This window comes from Bombus bifarius, unplaced genomic scaffold, assembly GCF_011952205.1.
Source record: "Bombus bifarius isolate JDL3187 unplaced genomic scaffold, Bbif_JDL3187 scf7180000008216, whole genome shotgun sequence".
NCBI lineage: Eukaryota > Metazoa > Arthropoda > Insecta > Hymenoptera > Apidae > Bombus > Bombus bifarius.
The window spans coordinates 325,294-344,026 of record NW_022884518.1 but is presented as its reverse complement, the minus strand read 5'-3'; the positions used below and the strand labels follow the sequence as shown (position 1 = coordinate 344,026).

At 37.7% G+C, this 18,733-nt stretch overlaps 2 protein-coding genes and 2 long non-coding RNA genes across 6 annotated transcripts in view; 2 read left to right on the top strand and 2 right to left on the bottom strand.

The window, feature by feature from the left end:
• The window catches only part of LOC117211056 (storkhead-box protein 2), a 112,683-nt gene extending 104,033 nt beyond the window's left edge, over positions 1-8,650 (top strand). The window contains exons 4-8 of one of the 2 annotated variants that reach the window (XM_033454623.1): positions 22-477; positions 3,200-3,406; positions 3,974-4,137; positions 4,321-4,794; positions 5,317-8,650. In XM_033454623.1, coding sequence (XP_033310514.1) covers positions 22-477; positions 3,200-3,406; positions 3,974-4,137; positions 4,321-4,794; positions 5,317-6,558 — 2,543 coding nt within the window. In that variant the 3' untranslated portion in view covers positions 6,559-8,650. Of the gene's footprint in view, positions 1-21; positions 478-3,199; positions 3,407-3,952; positions 4,138-4,320; positions 4,795-5,316 lie in introns of both variants that reach the window. The other variant, XM_033454622.1, reaches the window with a different exon arrangement.
• Positions 1-12,130, bottom strand: part of LOC117211058 — a 132,040-nt gene extending 119,910 nt beyond the window's left edge. Inside the window, exons 1-3 of the long non-coding RNA XR_004488197.1 lie at positions 12,055-12,130; positions 10,945-11,255; positions 10,559-10,658 (exon numbers count right to left, since the gene is read on the bottom strand). This is a non-coding gene — a long non-coding RNA (uncharacterized LOC117211058). The remainder of the gene's footprint in view (positions 1-10,558; positions 10,659-10,944; positions 11,256-12,054) is intronic.
• A 2,564-nt stretch (positions 12,131-14,694) lies between these two features.
• Positions 14,695-15,770, bottom strand: LOC117211091. Its single transcript, XR_004488202.1, has 3 exons — positions 15,540-15,770; positions 14,857-15,218; positions 14,695-14,781 (listed from the first exon to the last, which is right to left on the bottom strand). It is a non-coding gene; the product is annotated as an uncharacterized LOC117211091 (long non-coding RNA).
• A 115-nt stretch (positions 15,771-15,885) lies between these two features.
• The window catches only part of LOC117211086 (follistatin-related protein 5-like), a 47,659-nt gene continuing 44,811 nt past the window's right edge, over positions 15,886-18,733 (top strand). Inside the window, exon 1 of one of the 2 annotated variants that reach the window (XM_033454662.1) lies at positions 15,886-16,061. In XM_033454662.1, coding sequence (XP_033310553.1) covers positions 16,029-16,061 — 33 coding nt within the window. In that variant the 5' untranslated portion in view covers positions 15,886-16,028. Of the gene's footprint in view, positions 16,335-18,733 lie in introns of both variants that reach the window. The other variant, XM_033454663.1, reaches the window with a different exon arrangement.

Here is an 18,733-nt window from a genome sequence, read left to right as displayed (position 1 = left end):
GGCATTTTCCTTCCTGTGCAGGCGACATCGACGATTGCCTGGTTGCCCCAGTGGCCCAAGGACAATTCACACCTCTACCGGAAGCTCTTTGTTGGGCCATTTTGGAGTTGACTTCTCAGAGGCAAGCTGCCACGCTCGACACGCTCAGGTCCGCCCTTAGGAACGCATTTCCGGCGATGCAGAGACCGAGCCGCGAATTAGTTTACGACGCCCTCGCGAAACTCATGCAAGAACGAAAAATTTATCACACGTCACAAGGTTACTTTGTCGTTACGCCCGAGACCAGGAGGCTGAGGCGCGATTCCAGCAACTCTAGGAGATGTTCCAGAGAGGTGAGCGGATCGAGAGGTCAGGGTAGCATGCTCATGTCCAACGACGAAGCTATGGCGCTCGTACACGGTGAGATGCTAACCCTGAGGGACGGCGACGTGACGCATCAAGCTGTGCAGACGAATCTCGCAGACGTTATTTGCGGAGGTAAGAAATCCCTGAGCTCACAGAAAGTTCTCTTACTTTTCTATCAGGTTTCATCGCGAAACTTCATCGACAAGAAAGATTGAAAATCGTGTGGAATTTGTTTTTCAATTTCTTTTATAATACACAAAGGCTAAAGAACACAAGGTACTACTAATATTACTAATTGCAAGAGAATTATTGTTGGTGCATATGATACATGTTGGTGCAAATTTCAAATGAAATAGATTTACGTAAACTGCACGTAGTACATGTATACATAGTACATGTATTTAATGAAAAGTAATATCCACGTGATTCGACGCGCTTTCCCAAAGACTGACACAATTACATTATTCGATTTTCAGTATCAGTCCTCGAATTGAAGAACTCTTGGATTGAAGTTTTTTCTCCATTTATAGCTTCATTTAAAATAATTTTGTATATTAAAACATCATCCGGGTCGAGTAAAGGATGTCTTTAACCTTCCCCAAATGCTATGTATTCGGTAACTTTCATCTTATTTCTTGCAAGTTTTTTAAGTTCGTATAAAGAAACTTAAATATTCTGATTATTCACGGTGGTCGATAGAAAGATCTTAATATTTCTTTGCGTATCCTCTTTGCGATAATTATACGTGATATTTAGCAATTTTCTTCTTCAACCTGATTCGTAATTATTGACAATGGGAAAATACGTTTTTAATGACTGACATCCGTTCATCGTTCGTCTAAAGTTTGGCGAAACGTTTCATATAAATTGCTACATTGAATTCAAAATTTAGAGGACCGTTACACATACGTATCGACTTTTAATGAAACGTACGTAAGTACGAGCGAAAGTACCTAACAAAATCGCGCATTTTCGTGTAAAAGATTAGCCAGGAAACAAAGTTTCTCGCGTCGCGAAGGAACTTAATCGCGGAGAGACTGGTCGATCGTGGCAAACTCGTTCGGCACGTGTTCGGGGATCGTTCCGAGTGTCCAGAAGTAGTGTTCGTTGGCTCGGCTTGCACCGGCAGATCTTTTTCTCTAAACTCGATGGACGAGTCCAGTGCGTTTATGTTGTTGTCGTCCTTGGCAGCCACGCAGTCCCGCAGCGGAAGACGGTGCATTCCTACGCCGGATCGGATCGAAAAATTGTCGCGATTCGATTTAAATTGCGCCACCCTTATCTTGGTATTTAGAGTGGCTGTCGTCTCGGTGGTGAATTTATACCAAGTGGTATGCTTTAAAATTAGAAATTCAAATGGAAACGCATATTACCAGAGAACTATATAAAGAAAAGTCTTCTTTATCGAGTATCGTGCGTGCTCTCTCGCTATGGTCAACGCGATTTCAGCATTGTACGATAATACTCTTTCCATATATTGCCCTGTACTATCAGCGTTTCTCCATTGCCATCCGGTAATAGCTAAAATATCGCGTGCAGCGATGTTACATTGTTACCCGCGCCATTGATCGCCGCCAGACACCATGAATCCTTGCATGCGATCGTATTTGCTAGCTTGAAAGCAAGCTTACGTTTCGTCCACGTCGAAGTCTCGCAGTTGCAGTTGTGATCGTCGTTGTTGCTGGTCGTGGTCGTGGTCGGTCAAAGTTTTGGAGCCGCGCAAACTGGAATTTTCTGGCGCATTGACACGGAAACACCTTCAGCACCTTGCATGTTTCGCCTCTTACATACATCAGCACGTGTATGGAGGACGTACACGCGAGCATCGGTACACACAACAAGAAGAGAATAGCGTCCGTGCCAAGCCGACGATCCCTGGAAAGCGTTTAGCACAACCGATATATTAGCTATTGGTCACGACAATGTCTACCGTTACACACGCTGTCGAGATCACGTGGGGGGGGGGGCCACGTATATAATCTTCCTACTTTTCTCTGACTCGTTTCTCGAGTGATTCTCACGCTGCTAACCCACACTCGGTCGTCGCCACCGCCTCTGGCTGTGTACCAGGATGAAAATCAGGGACGAGGGTGTTCCACTTTTTGAGAACGCGATTCGAGACTCGCGACTTCGAGCTCAAACAGTGCTTGGAATGGGAGTCTTCGATGCCATTTGGAAATCGAACGATCAAATTTCTTTTTGTTTTTTTCTTTATTAATTACAATGGATTCTCACCCGGAATAAGTAATCGATATTTGATGATTGTAATGTTGATTTAATTGATGTTTGATTGGTATAGAACAATTGTATGGGATGTAATAACTTCAATCGCTTGTGATTTGTATAAAAGAATTGTTATATCGAATACGATACAGTCGATAAGAATAAAGAAACTGTACGAAGAGTATCAAATACTAAATAGATTATAAGCTGTTCTTCTTTTATCTTATTTATGGCGACAATAAGCGATAAGGTCACTGAGTGCAGTTACTGAGAATTTAAAAAATTCTAAGCGATACAATTGTTGAATATATTTGTAATATCGTAAATCTTTGGGGTAAATAAGACGATCGATTCTGGAAAATCGAGTTTATTTTGGGAACAAATTAAATTATATACAACAACAATTAATAACAAATCTACTAAAAATTTTACCTGGAAAATCAAGAATTGATTTTCTAAGTCCTAAAGTACCATTCTTCTCCCGTTATCTAATCTAGTCAGTAAAATGTCTGCCGGTAAAACAAAGCAAAAGTAAAAATGTCGGTTGGCGGATAGTTTGAATTCTATAGAATTTACATATAAGTATACGTAAAAGAAGACACGGAAAATATGTAACTGTTGGTGTTCGCAGGTAACCCCAACGACAAGGTTCTGTTCGCAAGATGTCGATCGATGCCGGGTCGCCTCGAGAGGCGACATTCTCTGCGACTTTGGGGATCCGCCAGACGTTTACCCAGAAGCGGAAGTTCACGGTCTTTGCCGCGAAGGCCAGAAAGAAGCGATACTTCGTCGAGTGCGGAATATGCGAGCACCGACAGCGCACCCCATAGTCCAACCAGTGAGTCGAATCGGGGAAGGGATTGTTTTGGTGGTGGATAATCATTTAATCGGAACGTATTGGCTTTCCACTTGAGGCTATTACTTCGATCTGGATCACGTTCTTTATAAAAGAAAGCATCTCATTTCGAATTTTATACACGGAGAATTTTCCTCTTTGCTATATTGCACGAAACAAGATATAAAAAAATATGTTGGAAGATACAAGTACCGAAAGCTTATCGCACTAGCACAAACATTCAGCGTTATAGCTTTTACTTAAAAAATATTATTATTCGAATGCTGAATAATTTTTACTTTCAACGAAATAAACTACCCAACCACGCTTTGCAGCTCTTCCATCTATCTCTGAAAACCTTAAGACGAGTTAGAACGAAAATCCTGACTGAAGAGTATCTGCAGTTCCCCAAGTTCCTAAACCCGCGAACCACGGCTGAGCATCGACCAAAGAACGAAGCTTCTTAGTCACCTTTAGCTGGCAAGCCCTTCCTCGATCCCCGATCTTTCATTACGAAATGCAACATCGGTTCCTCTCTTTTTTCTCAAGGTTTCTCCGGTATTTTTTCAGAGAAAATAGGTCTACTTTCGAGGCTATTCCGACGAAGTACACGAAGAAAGGGTGCTCCGTTAATGGGCACGTTCAGTGCTCAGTATCCTCCTACCGAGTGGTTTAATCCACGTGTCGTTCATCTACACAGCGTAGCCACGCAAACGAGAGCCGCTAGCCCTTCGGTGAGTTTTAAATCGGGACGATGCACTCTACTAACGAGAAAAGAAAAAAAGAAGATAAAAGAAAGAAAGCATCCATGTTTTTGCTCTCGACAGACGGAAATTGAATGCGAACGTCGAGATTAAATCGCGCGAGAACTCGAGAGGAGCGAGCCGATCAGCTTAACAACGGAGTAACGTTTTCAGATGATGGAGGGTCTAGCTCAGTCACAGGCCAGTTTCCAAGTATGGGATGATTCGAGCTCGGTGCGATCCGCCACGCTGCCCAGGCGACATCGACGCCAAGCCAGCGGCGATTCCTCTAGTTTATTGGCGAACTCGACGCCCAGAAGTTCCAGACGACATCGATCACCGTGTTCGACAATGCCCAGATCAAAGTGCTCTAGTTTAAGCAGATGTACGTCCAGAGCTTCTGTCCTGCCGCCAAGTACCAACCAAGAACCGTATCAGAGTCGTAATCAAACGCAAAATGGTAAAAATTCGGCGAACTCGTCGCCTAGTAGAAGCGGCGGAAGTTCCGGATCAGTTAGAACTACGAATGCTAGCCCCGCGAAAACGGCCACCCTGGGCAGATCCAGCACGAGACAATCTAATTCTAGACGTCCCAGTCACGATTCCACTGGTAGTGGTACCAAATCAAACGGATCGCCTCAGCATAAGGTAATAGGTAGCTTTGATTTAGACACGTGATGATCGTGCTTCATCTACAGAGTCTGTACGTATCGTTATGCTTGGCGATAAAGTTTAATTCCTGGATTTCCAAAGTTTCTATTTTATGTGTATTTGAAAATCTGTTTAGTATTAGACGTGTTAAAATCATATTTTATATGATAGCCTAGATCATTTGGGAAGTTTCATCTGCGAATTTTTTCGAGATGACTTCTTATTTGCTCTGAGAAAGTTTTTAAACGTTCGACTTAAAAGCTTAGATTCGTAGACTGCGATGAGTTCTAGGACTTTCTCAGATTTCTAGAAAGTTTAAAATAGTAAAAAAAAAAAAAAATGACGCGAACATAGATGGCTTTACCTACAGAAACGTAGATACACATACATATAATAATGTACGTGATTGTTTGATAAGCGTTCAAAGTTATAAACGTATGACTATAAATTTCAAATTCATAAACTCTCGAACACAGATCAAATGGAAGACCGAATAGCACGTTCTACGTATCTTTGCAGGTTCTACAAAAGACATCATCCGGTCACTCGTCCCACTCCAGTGGAAAGTCGATTTCGAGCGGTAAACTCTCATCGTCGCCGTTGAAAACATCCACGTTACCAGCAAAATCCTCGCCGCTCAAAGTGGTGCAACAAGGATCCTTAACCCCGCTTCAAGAGGCACAAAATTCAATAACTCTACAGGTGTCGACGAATTTAAGTCCGGTCAGTCCATCGCAGGAACAACGTACGATACAGAACAGCGTGACGCTAGCCTCGAATGCGACCAGTACGACAACCATCTCCGGGTCCCCTGGCACAAAGATCTACGTGCAACAGAACAACTCGCCCATGAGATCCGTCATCACGTTTGAAAATGGCACGGTGAAGACCAAAGTAGCAGACAAGGAAACGATGGACTGCAAGGAGAAACAGGATCGGGAATTGATCGGTGAGAAGCTCTATAAGACCAAGATAGACGAGGAGAAGCTATTCAAGTCGAAGCTCGACGAAGAGAAGTTGAACAAGTCGAAACTGGACGAAGAGAAGTTGATCAAATCGAAGCTCGACGAAGAGAAATTGAACAAGTCGAGCAAGCTCGAACGTCCATCCTCCCTTTACGCTTCCAAAGAGTCGAAACCGAGCCATCTCTTGTCAGAATCCGATAAAGAGAACAAGCCGAAAGCCGACGAGGAAATGCCTAACAAATTGAAACTGACGAATCGCTTGAACAACAGCCAAGCTCATTTAATAGACGGATCGACCAATAACATAGACAAGAATTCTTTGGTCAACGAGCATCCTCCATCCGCGTTAACCAGCATGAAGAATACCAACGATGCCATGAACAATTCAAGGAAATTGAGTTTATCGTTATCGAAGGATGCTTTAAGCTACAGGAACCTTCTTCGTCCGGATTCGAAAAGCAACATCGCGTCGAATCCACCATCGCCTACCAAGTCGTTCGATGGCTTCGGCGGATCCTTTAACAACGTCTACATAGAGAATCTGGAAAGTTCGAAGCAGCAAAAAGCGCCGCAAGGTTCGGAACCGAATTTGGAGAAAACGGTCAGTCGAGGTGATCTTTGTTCGTATCCAAGCCTAAGCGACATGCAGGTTCAATTCACTAGCCTAGCAGCGCAAAAGATTCTCAAAGGCTGCCCGATTAACAGCGTGGACACGTTGGTTGAAGTCAACATGGCAGCTGCGGAGAAGCCGAACAACTGCGACGTTACCGTTCACACTGACTTTGGTCTCGTTTAAAGTTTTCTTCTTCGTCGATCATCAGGAAACCGGGCGTGGGTTTTTCACGCGTTTTTCGTACAGTGAAAGGTTGAACTTTAGCACGATGAACTTCTCGGTATCTCGTATGCTTGCGTCGTGGTAGAAATGTTAAATAGCAAACGGAAGAACGCTGTACTGCTTAAGCATATAGAGAGAGCATTGTAACAGTTACCAATAAATAAACGTTTGTTATGTTCATCAAATATAGTATATGTATCGTACGATCGCACGTTATCTCTTTCCCCGACAGTTTTCACGATCTGATTATAGTATTCACGTTAAACGAATCCCATGCGATTCTCATTGAACATTGTGCTTCCATTTGATCATCTATATGCTTACGCGGCTGAACGTTCGATTATATTGTGTAAAATAAAAGCCAGCCATTCCATAGAGAATATTCGTTAGCTTATTTCTAGTTGCTCAGAGCTCAACACTCAACCAATCCGGCGAACTCTATTAATTATCAAGCGTTGATTTAATACGAATTAATTTTATCCGCGTGATATTTAAGTTACAAAGCGATATTTGAATGCTGCTTGCATTGTCGTTTCACCTCACTCATCGTTATTGGTCACTCTCGTTTGAAGATATCGCATTTTTCGAATTATCACACCTTTCATAAAGATGTTTATTAAGAAAGCAAACAAGTAATATTCCTTTGTCAAAAATTATTTTCCATTGTTGCTCTTACATACAGCTTAAAAATTATTCAGAAAACAATGCATTGCGCGCATCAAATTTCATCGTGCCTCCATTGCCCTTTCATATTCTTTTCTTTTTTGATTCTTGGTTTAGTTTAATATATTACGCAAAATGAACTATAAACGGGTACCACAGCGTCGTAACGTTAGCAGTTTTGCATCGCTTTACCGAGCTAAAGCGATTTGCTAAAGCAATACTTCACGTACGATAGCCTGACAATTTGCCTTACTCGAACGGAAGAAAAAAAAGATGATAATATTTTATGCAAATTCCAAATACTGCCAATTTCGTAGCGTCGATTTAGGATAGCGATCAATCTCGAGTCTTCGTGGAAGGTGTAAAAAAAAATCGATAACGTAACGTGCACCATTCGTTCATCTCGAATTAGTTGTCACAGTGAACGAGCGTCTATAAGCGTTAGACGATATTTTATTTCGGTCAATATGCCAAAGTAGAGAGGAAGCGTAGTGCAGTCAACTTTTTGTAGAGTTTAGGACATAGTTATTGACTACACGAGCTATAATTAACGACTATAATTAAAAAGTTACGGCTATAGATCGTCGTTACAATTATCGTATTCATAATGAAATTCAATTAGGACGGATCAAACTTTTCGAAAGAAAATTCTCACGGATAACAGCTATACGTATAAGTTTAATACCTAAATTATGCCCTTTATATATATACCTCTGATAAAACTGCAGTGAAATAATTGGAAGGAATATTTCGATCGGAATCGTCGTTTATAAGAGAAGAGAAAAATGTAAATTTAGATTGAAGTTTGTAGATGTGTAAAACGTTTATACCGAATGAAATAATCGTGACGCGAGAGACAAAAGTCAACTGCCTACAATATCACGAAATTCTAGTGACATTACACGTATAACGAAAAGGAGGTGCATTATTTCCCCATTGAGAAAATAAGCGGTACCATTTTATTCATTAGAGCAATGGTAAATCTAAGTGCCAAAACCGTTAATAGTACTTAAAATCGCCTTAAAACACTCGCAGCGCGACCTCATGACGTGATATGACAACGAAGTCGCGATGTAAACGAGTTGTCCGTGTAACGTTCGAATTACATTATTCATCTTAAAAACGTCAAACACGTAGTCGTAAGATGGTAAACGAAACTGGGCCCTCATGAATGGTCTCTGCTTTGTACATTTTGTACGTTTTATTACCGATTAACCGATGGTAATTTCGATAAACCTCTGAGTCTTCCAGTTTTTGTGGAAAATGGAACGACAGCGACCGTGTTACGTCCTTATTTCTTATCAAAACTAACTTGTAGAGTACTTGTGTAATCTTGTTCTTAATAATTATAACAACGAAAGCGTATGATAATAAAGAAGATAAAAAAATATATACTCCTGTTATTTTTCAACCCGAAAGTTAACACATTAATAGATTTAATATAATTAATGAATTAATACTTATTAGTCTTTCTTTTATGATCTCTAATATAAAAATCAAGTCATCGAAAAGTAAACGTTAAGGATGCACAAGAAAATAGAAATGTAAATGAAAACTAAATGATATATCGAATAGAGTGCAAAATGGATTGAAAGATTCGGCTACATAGATTTGATTACATTATATTATATGGAATAATCCTTACACAAAGCTATAGAACTGCTAACACTAGATGTTTTTTAAATCTTAGTAGTAAAGACGAGAGCACTCATAAACCGATATACTTTTTCTCATTTTAGTGCTTGATGCTATTTCCAACATTTCCAATTTAATAGAGAACAACAGCTGGTTCAAAAGATACGGTTTTTTGATCGATTCGGCAATTCTTCCAAATTATTAATAGTCGAAAGCAGTGTCCACACATTTTTGTATCTTCGGCGCACGTTCGACTCTTGAAACATATAAATTAATGGATTCAATGAAGCGTGTAATAGCTGTTACTATAATAGCTCATTCATAACTACGACAAATCGTTCACTTATCGATTCAATTGTTTGCTAGTAGCACATACGTTTCATAAATGTGTTTATCGTGAAATTACCGACTCGCTTTCTAACTAATCTATCTCTTACAATACGACGTACCCAATATCTTTTGTTGATTCTTTTTCTACGACAGTCGGTAATACCAAAACATAATAAAAAATGTGTTTACATCTATCTTGTCTGACAAATAACAGAATAGACGAACAAATAAAGTATAAGCATATGCTGTAAAACTACCGAATCGGTCAAAAACCGTATCATCTGAACGAGTTATAAGCTGATAACGCTGGTAATAACAGGAATTAAAACTAAGTACCATCATTGACTAATCGTCGATCATAGATGTATATACATACTTTACCAATCACAATATATTCTACCGTACCAACCACCAATCTTACCATTTTAATGTCATTCCCGACATTACCGATTTAGTGTAGAATAAAATTATTGACCTCGTCTATAATACCACTGACGAAGAATTTTATATACTCGTATACTGTATACTGTAGAGTCGTCTGTGATAATATTAAAATTTTAGACAGCATTTATAGTTGTCATATGTAATTGAAACTAAATTTTAATAAAAAGTTAGCAACAAACTATGCCTAATAATATATATAAATTATAGATAAGATAAATTATACATATCTTTGTATAACATAAAAATCAATGATTCTTTAAATTGTTTAAGATATTACCATAAGAGAGTTATAACAAAGTCAAACGATACCCAATCACGGATATACAGGACCTCTTTATGAAATAGTGAACCACTATTCAGGTAGATAATTTCAACATTAACATATGTGTTACTCAGAATAATACTGATGTATCTGCAATCTTATCATAAACGAAACCATATTACATGTTGAAGACAATTTCAAAGTATAGTTACAACAAGGAAATATCTCCACGTATACTATTTTAATTACTTAATTAAGTCAATAATTTTAAAAGAGATGATATAGTTTTGCGTTAAATATTCGGCAATATTCAATATTTCACAAAAGGTTGTTTTTCAATATCAATACTGAATATATTTCGATTCTACTAAGCTTATATTAATATCGTATCAGACATCAGACATAAAATTAGTATTACTAAAGAACGCGATATGAACAACAGGATGCCATCCTGAACTGATAAAACACAAAGAGGAAATGTTACTACTCACGGGTATAATAAATACCCGTGACCACTATACTTGTTGAAAGAATCTACGTAATGCAACCAGACGGCGGTCTCGATTCAGACCTTTTACCCTAAGACATGATTAATCAACCAGAGGAACAAAAATGCATGCAACTTACGATTAGATGCGGAGAACGTTGTTATCAATGTTGCTGTGGCCCAGAAGAAACCGTCATCAAAGCATCGAACTTTATCGTAGATGTGGAGGTTGTGAAAAGTCTTTGGTAAAAAAGAACGAGACTCTATTAAATTCATTTTAGTGGTAATAAACACTAAAATTGTAATAACGATAAAAATTGTAATTCTAACCTAAAAGCTTGAATCTAACTAAAAATGCAGATTCTAATGATTTTTAAAGTATACTAAACGTTCCTATTTTATAGCTTAATATTGAGATTTTAAAATTACATTAAGGTTTAATTACAATAAAAAAACAAAGATTTAAAGCTTCCAAAATTATTTTTTTTCATCAGATCACAGAGAGTAAAATAAATTAAAAACTTACCATTTTTAAGTTATGCAGGGGATGGATCCTTTTGAGAAAGGTTTTGAGTTTCTGAGAGAACGAATACTTAAAAAACTATATATTATGAATTATTTAAAAACAAAAATAAAAGACTACTACTAACGCGACGATTTGAATTATAATCGACGAACAAACACTGACTGTAATTTCGCGAATGAATTGTATTTTTCATACAATATATTGTAGATACAATTAACTGTGACCCTAATTGTATTTACGATACAATTAATTAGAGCTAATGTGTAGACACTGACTCCACTGACCGCACCGCGCACGATCACAAACAGTCTCTGAAACAAAAATAAAGCCATATTAGTAGGAAAGCAGAGGCAAGCACGAAATCAAGTAAAAAAATAAAATCTAGTAAAGTATATTGTTCTTACATTTATTTAAGAAAATACAACTAAATGTCCCAATTAATTATTAGTCACTTTTCATCAATATAAAATATAATGTTTAAAATTTATTTTTTATTCAATTCATTATTTAAGAATTCTAAAATATTTCTTGCTACTTCCGAATATTTATAAATATTTTCAAGAATTCAATTGTGAATATTTAGTATGAAAATTCAAAACATACCTGCTATTAATAAATTTTGTTACGTTTGATAAATACCTGATAATGCTTGCAATAAAAAAAGATTATGAAATAAAATTCTATAACACTTCACAAACATTGGATCTAACATTAAGATCGAAACTTGTTCATAGTCACCTACCATTGCAACTCTTTTGTAAAAGTAATAAATATTATTAACAAAAATTAGAAATAGCAAAATATACGTATGTATATCTTAAATATGAAAGAATGATTTCTTTAATCTTCTCTATTTTCACCTTGGTATTCTTAAAGTGAAACTACTTATCATTTAATTGTAGTATATGCGAGTTAATTACACAATATCAATTTTGTGTTATTATATACTGATTACTATGAAATGGTACACACATTCATAAATTACAAATATAGTTATAAAAAATAATACAAAGATGATTCGATCAATCAAAAAGCAAAAATGATACACGATTAAATAAACGTATAGTAAGTAATTAAATAAACCTGATGAAAGTGTATAAATATACTTACAAAGCGGTTAACGACGCATGTTAGATGAGGTTAAACATCTTAACTACTGTTTAAAACGACGCACTAATGCTGCGCGCCAAACGTACGCGCGGGAATTGTTGGGGAAGTGGTACGAGCTTGTACGAAATACGCGCATATGTATTTTTCTATATATATGTGCACACAAATTTAATTTGATACGACCAATAGGAAAGAAGCAAATTGACTTCGAGAAAACTATGTAATTTTACTTATTTTCAATTTTATACTAATATTAAATGAAATATATAGTAATGTTTAAATAAACACGTTGTAACTAAATGAAGTTGATAGAAATTATTCTATTAACTTATTCTATTCTATTATTATTTGTAAGCATTTATATTAATAAATGCTTACAAAATTCCAAATCATCGAATTGACTCAATTTTTTAACATTCTGCTTACATACGTAGTTATTATAATTATATTTTCGATATTATTAATAGCACGAACATTACATCAATTTTTTTATTTCTATTTTAATTACTACGAAAAATAAACGAATTCACACCATCATTTTTTTCTTTCGTAACATCACTGCATTTAAGTATAGCAGGTATAATGTTCCACTTTAATTAAATAAAACAACAAGTACTTAAATTAATAATAATTGATATTGTCTTCCAAACATTAGTACGTCGAAATATTATTATAAATATTAGAGAACTAATATAATATTAATTTTAATATTAGGAATATATTACTATTTGAAAACGATATTAAGATAAGAACTATTTTAATACAGTCCGGTCTATATCATCCAAAATTATTTACGAAATCCTTTGATAATCTAGACTGGGACTGACATACCTCTCGGAGACGCCATGGGAAATCGTGCGATATCTCGGGAACATCACAAGATGCGTGTGTTTTAGCTTTAGTTAATCATAAGATAGATACATGTGTTAAGTTCATCCATTCCGTACAATGGTACGCTTATTTAATTTGGAACAAAACAAAAATCTTTTCTGTCTTGCCTCATGCATTTATCACATAAGTCGATTTTGCGATTTATGGGTTCGCAATCGCTCAATTCCTTTGAATTATTACGTGGCGTACTCGCTCGTGCGTATTTCAGATACGCACGAATCAGCATGCACTTGACAACCTCTTGTATTCATAAATCGCTCCAAGGACCCCCTTATCTAGATGACTGTTCAATGACTATTCGCGGTTTGCATCGAGTCGCGGGAGTTCTCATCACGACCATGGTGCTTACAGAGTCCAATTGAGGATCCTATCCGATTGGTGCTTCGGTACTCGGACAGGGTTAAGACCAGTAATTTGATGTCCTTCGTAATCCTGTTCAGTAGTTCATCCCACCGGGAGTGAACCCCACTTGTTCAGTCAAGGACTAGTGCTTCGTAATCCTATTTGGTGGTTCCTCCTATCGGAAGTTTCACTTGTTTAGTTGGAGTGTGTCATACTTCTATGTGTACACGAAGGCAAAATCAAAATTTTGCCATATTTAATAAATACCTGAAAATTTTTAATGTTTGCTCTTCTTTATATTACCTCGATCCTTGACTAATCTACCGTAATATCATCAGTCGGCAGCTTTGACAGTGGATCGTGTAAGTTTCGAATGGCAAGACAAGAATCGTGTGATGGTCAATCCTGGAATTCCCCGTTGGAACTTGGAGGTCTCTTGTGATACCGAATGCTGTCAGCGAATTATTGTACAATGCTTTTATAACGTAGCGTGGGAGACAGATGTTGCGTAATGTATGCGTCCTTTTAAGTTTTAAGTTTAAGTATTAGTTTTAATTCTCAGCTTAAAAGCGTACAACGTGCAATGCGTGCGTCATAGTTTTAATTAATCATACAATAGATATTCGTTAATAAATTATTAGCACCAGTTGTAGAACACCGTGAGATATTGCAAGGACATCCTGGGGTACCTGTATTATATAGTTTAATTTCTTAAATTTCGTTCTAAGTTAAAGTCTTTGATATGAAAAGCTGCCAGTATGGCCACGTCCTAATGTACACTAGATTGATATCTATCTGATATCTATTTTTAGTTTAGTTTTACATTTAAATAGGTTTTAATTCTAAGATCTAAATTATGTTAATCTTAAGCCTGATTGTTGGACGGCGTGAGGCAACAGGGGACTTACTTTTTGTTTTAAGTATAAATTTTAACCTTGGTCTTAAGTCTTACTTTCAAATCTTACTTTTAATTTGTTTCGTTAGTTTTAAGCCTTAGTTTTAGTATATTTATGAAGATTGAAGTACTTGATCGATACCTTTATCCACACAAGCAAGTTGTCGATGATTCTTTTGCTCTTTTCATTTGTGCGCAACTTATCTATTTGAGTTATCCATAAATTGTGTTGCGAGTTTTTTAGGTAGAAGTATGTAGAAGTGTAAAATTCCATACTTCGTTTACAATTACACCATATCCTGATTCGTATTCTATTTGTAATTTCATAGAAAACTTTACCTTTAATTCAAATCACTATACTATATTGAATTGATAGTGACGCATGTAACACAAAAATGCTAGAGGGTACGAGTGAGACCTACAAAAAAGCATTGCATATCACATTTATGCTGTTCTTAGCACAGAGATATAGAGATAGAGTATGCGAGTCATACGTTACCGTGTAAGTGGGTGCGATATGGGAATCGAAAAAGAACACTGCGCAGAGACCCTTTCTATTCTTATTGAATCAAATATACACACTGACACCAGTCGTTGTTCTAGGTTCGGTGCAGATGAGAAAAAGAAAAAATAAGAAATAAAATTCTTCTGTTTCACAAAAGGAAGGTACATACATACGCATTTTCTTGTTCTTCCAACCCGCTTTCGCTGCGGCGATCTGCCGCAAATCACTCTTGTCCGCTCGATATCGTTGCTATCATATGTCTTTCTTCGTTTTCCTATTAAGAACAACAATGGCAGATATAACAGATCGCAAAGGGATTGCGCGGTAAAATGCCGCTCATCTGCACGGAGACTTCGTCAGTGATGTCACGTATATTCTGTTCTTTGTCAATGCTTTAGCCACAGACGGTTAGCACCCTCGCAATTTGTTTTGATCGATCGGTATTTCAGAACATGAGACACAGAGTCCCGTAAGATGCCAGGTCAATTTTGTGCCTCATCTGTAATGGTACTGCTAATAGAAGAACCAAATCTGAAATACCGATAGTAGCAAAGTTTATCAATATACAAAAATAAAACATACAGATAAAAATACATAATTTCTAGATAAGTTTACAACCTTATATTCAAACTACAGATTTTAAATTATATTATTGTTCACAATCTATTAAGTGCACTTGCTTCTTTTAATCCATTCCAAACATATATTAAATATATATATATATAGTTCATCCTAAATTAAAATAGCCTTAGTTCTATGACAAATTTTCTCTTTGTTATTCTTAACTTGGCAAATTGAGTAAAGTAACAGGATTTACTTTATTTCATTCAAACTTTAATAAATTGTACTTACAATTATCCTGGTAAAACCAAGAAAGTTCAAACTCATTGACCGTAGAACCGTTTAACTTTATCCCATCGACAAATCCCGTAAGAAAGCTTGCACGTGAGATTCTTTCGGCGGCTGGAGCACTTTCGCACAAAAGTAATGGTTATACAATAAGAATCGAACGCATTAGTTAATCCCGTTTCCGCTTTCCTTCCTAATTGCTTAAATTGCCGGAAAAGTTTAAGCGAAGCTGAGGCCACGCAAGCGCACTGAGGCGCGCACGCTGCGCCACTACCACTCTGTTAGGTAAGGTTAGATTAGATTCTACATCGTTTTCCAACCCTCTCCTCATGTTCAGTACACCCCAAGCTATCACTGCGGTCGGTAGGTTTCACCTGTATAATCACATCGACGAATGCACGCGCACATATTCACACACGCGCACGTTCGTGTATTTGTTTATACGCTTGCACGATCGCGTATTCGTTTTGTTGAACATCGATCTACGCATCAATGCGATCATCTAGGTTATCAATTAGATCGGTGGTGGGTAACTAAATGAAAAGATGAATCCGTCACTTTTAAATACAGTTTGAACGATTCAAATTTTGTCCAAACTGCCGTCAAAAAATTGCGGAATTTCTTAGATATACGGTCGTCTTTTTCATAAATCGAGAAACGTATTAGTAGACTAATGCGAAGATGCCTAAGAAATTTTGGTTGGACTAAACAAACTCGCGTAGTGTTGCGGCGGTGGTTGTGAAAGTGGCCGTGAAGATTGTTACTACAAAGCAGTCTCGACGGAACTAATCACACAGGGTGAGTAAAATAATTTGTAGTTCACAAGATTAATGTTTACTCTCGAAGTATCTAAAACTTTTTCGCGTGGGAGCACGAGGATACTAAACTCGTGCTCCCTTAATGTAACTGATTTAAAGGTCTATGACTCAAGTACTTCGGAAGTTTCGCACAAACTAGCTCCCATAATAAATTTTTACTTAAACCAAGCTATACACCGGTTTTTTAAGGATTTTACGGTCCTTTAATTTAGTGGAAGGTTTGCGTACAATTCACCGTGGGTTCGTACTCACACGTGAAACTGTCGCCACGATTTTATCAAGTCCACCATGTAATCGTGTTTCAATCATGCATCGGCTAACTCAACAACAACATTGCGAGCACAACAGGGAAACCTCGAGCAAACGAGCAAATACGAAACGAAAACTCATCGGTTTAAATGTAACCGTGCACCGGTGGTTATAAATGTCGTAAAAGAAAAATAAACCGACAGCTTTCGTTCACGATACAGCCGGTCCTATTAGTAGATCACGTAATCAAAAAATGCGTAAATGAAAGCACCAACGTCAGAAACGTGGCAGTGACCAGAAAAATCATGTGAAGTAGAGAAATGTAGGGTAGTGGAAAATAAAATGAAATATCATGGTCCAGGATGAATTGATATAGAACAATTCCTCGATCCTGGCTGCGAGTACCTGGCCGCGTGGAATGAACACGTAGAGGCAGCTGCATATCTGTAATCACGCAAGTGTGAGTGACATCTACGAATATCTGAGCATGACGCGCAGGCGCCTCCACCTGTAGATACGCGAGGCTAAATACTAGATTTATCCGTCGGTGGAACAGACCGCTCGACGGAGTATGCGGATCAATAGAATTATCTTTTTTTTCCTTTTCTCGCAAAAGAACGGATCCTTTTACCCTGCACTTTTTACCATTTGGTCCCAACGTTCGGGGTCACGGAATCATACAGCGCACCATCGTGCGTTGTAGCTTGCAGAGAACTAACTAACGACGAGAAGATCGATAAAATTACGTATCTCATTGAAAGAGTTCGTATTCGTGTCGCTCCTACTCTTTTCTTTTACTCGCCATAAGGAAACTCGATCCCTCGATCGTAGACATCGTGGAATTGTTCTTCTTTGAACGACTCATCCTTTTGCTTTCTACTACTTCAACGATCCACATCAAGGGAGAAGTATCTTGGAGATAGAAAGATGCTTTTTCATGATTTTCATTTGTGTCGATTGAAAGAAAGGAATACATGATCTCTTGGCGTATCGAAGTATGTGACGAGAAAATGAAGCAACATTCGCTATATATGATATATATCCGGATTTTGACAAACGATCTTTAAGAAAATAGATTTTGCAAGCTAAGACTGTGGCTTAAAAGACAATTTAAGTCTCTTTCGAGAAATATTTTTTTTAATTAAAATTCATCCATCGTTCGCTAAAACGAAAATTAATTTGAATAGGGAAGAAAATATAGGCAAAATACGTGGTATCATCGTCGTTTAGTTGTTCTTACGATAGAGACTTGTTTAATCAAAACCACTGATGTTTTTATTTATTCAACTCCATACAATACATGCCTGTGTATCGAGTAGCGATACACTAGAAGGGAAATAATCGATCTGCTGCAAAACTTTTGATAGTGGCCACAAAATGTTCTCTTCTAAATAAACAAATAGTCGAGCGTTTTATTTTCAAGGCATATAAAGGACGAAAAATCCGAGTGATCTCGTTAAACAATTTCACAGGGTCTGGCTTGGGCGACAGTTACAACTACAATACTGTTCGTTTCACCCTCGCATTTCCCTCGTATTATCTCGTGCTCATTGCTGTCGTGGCCGTTTTCATTGTTCTTATTATTGTTTCCCATGCACGACGACGATCCCTCCATTAATATCACGGCCACCGCCAACTCCCGCCCACATCCCCCCGCGTCATTAACATTAGCATTTTTATGATTATTAAGGTCCATAAGCATTATTATTTTCGCCGGTGGTTTCTGGAGACGGGAAAACACGAGCGGAACGCATCACAGTGTTCCGTTATGAATTGCATTACCTTTTCAAAACAGCCATGCATTATACATACGTACGCAGGAGCCACATGCAAAACGATAATGCCACCCCCGTGGTCCAGCTGTGCCGGTCCTGGACGCGTGAAATGTGCAACACGGAATAGAAGAAAATAGGGAAACGCGATGGAATAGACGTCTGTCGGCCGTACAATGGCCGCCGTCGGGTCAAAAGTTCAGAACTTTTGTCATGTAACTACATATGTAGCTGAACTAGGAGTCGTATTGATCTCGAGCGAGAGCTGGACGAACAAAGTTCTTGGAGATTTAACGAGAGGCTCTTGGCGATGAGCTGCTTTCCAAACAATACTTCGTATGCGCTACTAGGAAGTCCG